Here is a 6,419-nt window from a genome sequence, read left to right as displayed (position 1 = left end):
CGATTCTCTATTTTGCTTTTTTGAACATCCGGTTGAATTTTTTCAAAGTTTGAAGGGTCATATCTCGTGATCTTGAACTTTGATGACCTTGACCTTCATAAGGTCAAAGGTCATTGACCTTAGTTATCAGTTAATACTTTGACATTTGACCTCCGACATGTACTTCCGGTTTTATAGCTGTCCGAAAACAGCCAAATTCGCAACTTTGAACTACTCTAGCACGTGACCTAATTAACCTAGAGGGTTAATTTTTTCGGATTCTTAATGTGCTTTTCATGCTCTTTCAAGTGATTTATAACAATCGTTTTTTAAAGCAAAATTGAAATTCGTGAATTTTTCAAATTTGAGTTTTTTTTACAATATTTCTGTTTCTTTGAGCTTGGTGTGTATATATCTTATGACCTATTTTATGTAGAACATTGAAACTTGGAACACAACAAGACAATTTGAATATGAATTAACCTATGACAAAAAAGTTGAGGTGGGCGTGGCACATCCGGGTTGAATTACTAATTGTTTACATTTTGGGAAAGGGGCATAACTCGCATAGGATACATTTGTTCAAAAAGGAACTTTGCACACAATTACCTCATGATTTTGGCCAGTTTTTGTTAATAGGTCAATTGTTTCAGCTTTATAGTTCCAAAAAAGGAACGGGTTTTGAAATTTCTATATTTTCAATTTTCTATTTGGACCTTTATTGACTCATGTTGACCTATATCTTTTGACCTGTATGATGTAGAAGCTTTAAATTTGGAACACAACATAACATTCAGAATATCAATTAACCTATGCAAAAGAAATTGAGGTGGGCGTAGCACATCCGGGTTAAATTACTCATTATTGACAATTTTGGCAAGGGGCATAACTCGCAACGTTTACATTTGTTCAAAATGGAACTTTGCATACAATTACTTCATTCGTTGAGCCACGTTGTCTTAGAAGTTCGATTGTTTCAGCTTTATAGTTCAAAAAAAGGAACAGGTTTTGAAAATTCAAAATTTTCAATTTTTGACCTTGACCTTTTTTGACCCTGATTTTTGTAGGATCAAAGGTCATTCACATTGGCTATCTATTTATACTTTTATATTTGCTGTCCTATCTCAACTTCCGGTTTTATAGCCGTATATAATTAAAAATTTGGATGACTTGTATCTCGTAACCTTGACCTTTGTTGACCGTCTCCCTTTCAATGTCAAATGTCATTGACCTTGGCTATCTTCTGATACTTTCATTTGTGAGGGCTGTTTACTTCCGTTATAACAATCTTACAAACAATTCTTCTCAACTTTAGACTGCTCTTGCGCGTGATGTAATTATCGTAGAAGGTTGATTTTTTCAGAGTCTTTTGCATTTTGCTACATTTGCAAAGTCCCACTCTGTGCCACGTGTGGCTCTAGTATTTCTTTGTTTCTGAAATTTTCCCTGTCTGAATTTTGGTCTTTTTTACAAAGAGCACACAGCTTCAACTGTGACAACTACATCAAATCTTAAAAACTGGTATTCTTTACTTTTTGACGATGTATGCCTTAAATGTATATTGGAACATTTTTGCAAAACCGGAAGTGCTACGTTGAAACATGTGCAAAAAATACAAAATGGGCTCTAGAAGTCGCAAATTTCAGTCGATTTTCTTCGGGTTTTCATTTTTGGAATCTACAAAGAATATCCGAACTGATAGCAGTACAAAAAATTCGAAATTCGAAAATTCGTAGCACACTTTTTTCAGTCGAATTTTGCAATTTTTGACTTTTTTCGCCAATTGATCTTAAAATTTATGTGTGTAGACAACTCGCCAAAATAAAAAAAATTGCTTAATCAAAATTTTTGTATCACTTCCGGCTAACTCGTGAAAATGATTTTGACTTCCGGTTGAATAGCTTCCGGTGTAATTGATATATCTCAACAAAATGTATGCTGATCAGTAGTCATTTTTAACACAAAAAAAACGAAGAAAAAAAAAATCCGGACCAGAAGTCCTACTTTGGCCGCCATATTGATATGATACACTTTTGTAAAACTCAAAATGGGGCCTTAGGGTAGAGATGAATGTGAGTAATTTTGATGTATTTGTTAACTGCAATCGAGTACCCAAAATTGCTTGGAAGCCGATTTTTGAATTTCGTTTTTGCTTTTTCCCAATTTCCGGTTGAATTTTTTCGATGTTTGGAGGCTCATATCTCATGACCTTGACCTTTAATGACCTTGACCTTCATTGGGTCAAAGGCCAATGACCTTGGCTATCACATGATGCTTTGAAATTTGGCATCCGATATCTACTTCCGGTTTTATGAGTGTCTGAAAACAGCAAAATTCGCAAGTTTGAACTGCTCCAGCACGTGACCTAATTAACCTAGAGTGTTAATTTTTTCGGATTCTTAAAGTGCATCTCATGCTCTTTCCAGCGATGTATAACAATCCTATTTTTAAAGCAAATTGAAATTCGTATATTTTTAAATTTTTATTGTTTTTCACAATATTTTTGTCTCTTTGAGCTTAGTTTATGTATATCTTATGACCTATTTCATCTAGGATCTAGAAATTTGGAACAATACTAGACATTGTCAATATGAATAGAACTATGACAAAATAGTTGAGGTGGGCGTGGCACATCCGGGTTAAACTGCAAATCGTTTAAATCTGGGGTAGGGGCATAACTCGCATAGTTTATGTTTTTTCAAAAAGAGACTTTGCACACAATTACATCATCCATTTGGCCAGATTTTGTTAAAAGCTCAGTTCTTTCAGCTTTATAGTTCAAAAAAAGGAACGGGTTTTAGAATTTCCATAATTTCAATTTTTGACCTTGACCTTTGTTGACCTTGACCTTTCTAGGATCAAACTTCATTGGCATTGGCTATCTATTTGTACTTTTATATTTGCTGTCCTATGTCAACTTCCGGTTTTATAGTCGTGTGCAATTTGAAATTTTGATGACGTATATCTCTTGATCTTGACCTTTTTAGACATTCTCTTTTACAAGATCAAAGGTCATTGACCTTGGCTATCTGCTGATACTTTCATTTGTGAGGTCTGACGTTTACTTCCGGTATTAGAATCTTCTAAAAAATGAAAATTTCTCAACTGTTCTTGCACATGATCTAATTATCGTCGAAGGTTGATTTTTTCGGGGTCTTTTGCAATTTGCTACATTTGCAAAGTCCCACTCTGTGCCACGAGTGGCTCTAGTTGTTTTTGATATTATATTTCCTTATATGGCAAGCTATCACTGTCATTGTGTTTATTTCAGTATTTTATATGAGGGCAAAGAAAGACTAATGAGTGGATGTGAAGTAGTGCACACTACACCTTATGGTCACCCAGCTAATGTTAACAATAGTAATAATAATCGAATCTATATTACATATCGAAGAGCATCTGAATCAGCATGTAGTGATACTTTAGCAGTTGTGGATATCTGTATTATTTTATTTAATAAGGTAAGTTTATCCAACTTTTGTAAGTAAAAGATGTCTCTCTGGATCTGTGGCATTCAGTTTTGAGTATTTAACTTTATTACAGGAGCCTACATGAACTTACATAGAATGAGTTCTTGCCCTTGTTCTTGAAAACATGTTCAATTTTTAGCTCGTAACACTCTAGAAGACACAATTCTTGACGGATTTTGATGAAACTTGGCATGAGTCTTTGTTATCACCCAAGGATAAAGTCTATTGAAAATCAGAAAATTATTTAGTATGAGTTATTGCCCTTGTTCTTGAAAACGCGTTCAATTTTTTGCTTGTAAACACGCTAAAAGGTACAATTCTTAACGAAGGATAAACTCTATCGAAAATAAGAAAAATGGAAATATGTTTCATAGGAGTTATTGGCCTTGTTCTTGAAAATAATTTCAAATGTTAGCTCTTAAACAATAATCTGCATGATTCTTGCCGGATTTTGAGAACACTTGGTTTTATTATTCAGTCCCACGCTGAAGATTGAATATTTGAGTTTTCACGAGCTAAAAATTGAACCCCTTTTCAAGAACAAAGGCAATAACTCACACTCAATATTATTCATTATTGCTCTAAAGAGTTCAAAAGAGGTGTATGGCTGAAGGTTGAATATTTCATACTGGTAATTGTAATTGTACAGCTAAATATTTTTATTTAAAATCAAAGCTGCCAGTGGGCTTATATTACCTTGCCTGGCAAGCTATCTTAAAATAAGCCTTAAGCTATGTAAATTAATTATATTTATCATACAACAACAGATGTTGGAAACATAATGTAAACAAGATGAATTAAGTTGATTTACTGCAATTGTACATTAAATGGCTGAAATTGTTCATTGAACACACTGCTTTGTTTTCGAAATGACTATTTTTTTTTTTTTTTTTTTTTTTTTTGTCTACTTCTGGTCACGCTCCCCAACCAAAACTGCACATGTCACACATTGTCTGACACTATTATTTTTTATACCATGCGTGTTGCTGTTGTTTAAATGTAAAATAAGCCATTTTCTTCCAACAATTGCGTTCCAATTTAACAATGTACACTTCATCACAGACAAATTAAAATTTTTGACATGGGCGTGGCACATCCGGTGTGCATTTACCGTTACCTGAAATATTTGCAATTGTTATAACTCTCATAGTTTTCAATTGTCACCCTAGAAATTTTGCATGAAAATAGATCAATACTTAGGACAATTTGTGATAAGATTACAGTTGTTTGCGTTCTTTACTTTAAAAAAGGGAACAGGTTTAACAATTCTATAAATTTTTTGATCTTTAACATAAATGAGCTTGACCTTTGCATGGTCAAAGGTCATTGACTTAGGATGACCATTCTTACTTTGATCTTTGATGTCCGATATATACTTCCGGTTTTGTAGACGTCCAAAACAGCAATTTTTGAAAAGGCTCATATTACTTTTAATTAACCTTTGTTGACCTCTTGACCTGAACAAAAGTTGTTGTCCATTACGAGATATATCCGATAATATCAACACTTTTGTTGTGCATCGTTAACTTCCGGTTTTACAGCCAATTGAAAATCGCGCTTTGTAACTTTGAAGAGCTCTGTCATGTGACCTAATTTACATACGTGAAAATTTCTTTTATGTCCTTATTACACGCAATCTAATCTTTCAAATGATTTATAACATTTTGATTAAAATTGCGCTTTTTAGAAAATTTTGTATTGACCTCTATAGTAACTGTGCGTAATTTTAACGATGTCTATAATCCACTGACAGTCACTGTTGCCTTAAAAAACTTTTATCTACGATTATATCTCATGATCTAATGATTGTCAACACTTGAAATTTTGAACATTATTTGATGTTGTACACATAAGAGACAAAACAAAATTTTTGAAGTGGGCATGCCAAATCCAGGTTTAACTTAAATATTTCAAATTGTTACAACTCCCAAAGTTTGCATTTGTAACCATGGAAATTTTACATAAAAATAAATCACTATTTAAGACACTAAGTGATAGAGTTATATTTTGTTTGGGCCTTTTACTTAAATAAAGGGAATAGGTTTTACAATTGATAAAATTTTCATATTTTGACCATTTACATGCATGACCTTGTTCATTACAAGGTCAAAGGTTATTGATCTTTGATGTCTATTCATACTTTTATCTTTCATGACCGACATATATTTTTAAAACTTATATCTCTTTTATTTGACCTTTGTTGACCTCTTGACCGCAACACAAGTTATTGTATTTGATGAGACCTTTCCAAAAGTATTTTCATTTTTGTTGTACGATTTGTCCTTTTCACTTTACAGATATTTGAAAATTCGTCTTTTAACTACCGAATTATAACACCTTTTAGTACCGAATGGTATCAAATTCCTGCGTCTTTTCACTACCGATGTTTTGACTATTGAATGTTTACATGCTTTTCTTTTCGGGAGAACGTTTTATCGCTGTATCAGGTTGGATGCGCACTGCTTCGGTACCGTTATAACGGTTCTAGTATGTTATTATTATTTGAATAAATGACAACATTCATAACTTTTCATGACCATGCTTTTATTTTTTCAGTCTAGAACACATACAATCGGCCTATTTTATCAACTTGTGGTTAAGTCATCCACTGAAATATTGATGAATAATACTTACAATCTAGTTTATTACACGTTTCGAGTTAAAAATCGTGTTAATCTTTGTTCAGACAAACAGTATGTTACTGGTCCCTGTAGTTTCTGCCTTTATGCATTGCTTTTTTTTGTCTACGGAATCACATCGAAATGTGGGTCTTTTTTTTTAATTTCAGAATGTAGATCTAGTCTTGAATGTTAATTTCAGAATGTAGGCCTATTGTCATGAAATGTTATATTTTTTTTTATATAGGCTTAGATCTAATAGATCTATTAGATCTACAAGACAAATGACATTGAACAATTTTTTATACGCTCACATGGAAATGTGGTTCAAAAGTAGCAGACAGCAGGCGAA

The 6,419-nt window shown here is 33.0% G+C and overlaps 1 protein-coding gene across 1 annotated transcript in view; it reads left to right on the top strand.

Moving 5' to 3' along the window:
• The window catches only part of LOTGIDRAFT_111662 (hypothetical protein), a gene marked incomplete at both ends in the record, with an annotated part of 24,634 nt that extends 21,167 nt beyond the window's left edge, over positions 1–3,467 (top strand). The window contains one exon of the mRNA XM_009049731.1: positions 3,251–3,467. Within this exon, the coding sequence (XP_009047979.1) occupies positions 3,251–3,467 (217 nt within the window). The remainder of the gene's footprint in view (positions 1–3,250) is intronic.
• Between the last annotated feature and the right edge of the window lie 2,952 nt (positions 3,468–6,419).

This window comes from Lottia gigantea (assembly GCF_000327385.1).
Source record: "Lottia gigantea unplaced genomic scaffold LOTGIsca_14, whole genome shotgun sequence".
NCBI classification, from domain to species: domain Eukaryota; kingdom Metazoa; phylum Mollusca; class Gastropoda; family Lottiidae; genus Lottia; species Lottia gigantea.
This window is presented reverse-complemented; position numbering and strand designations above follow the sequence as displayed.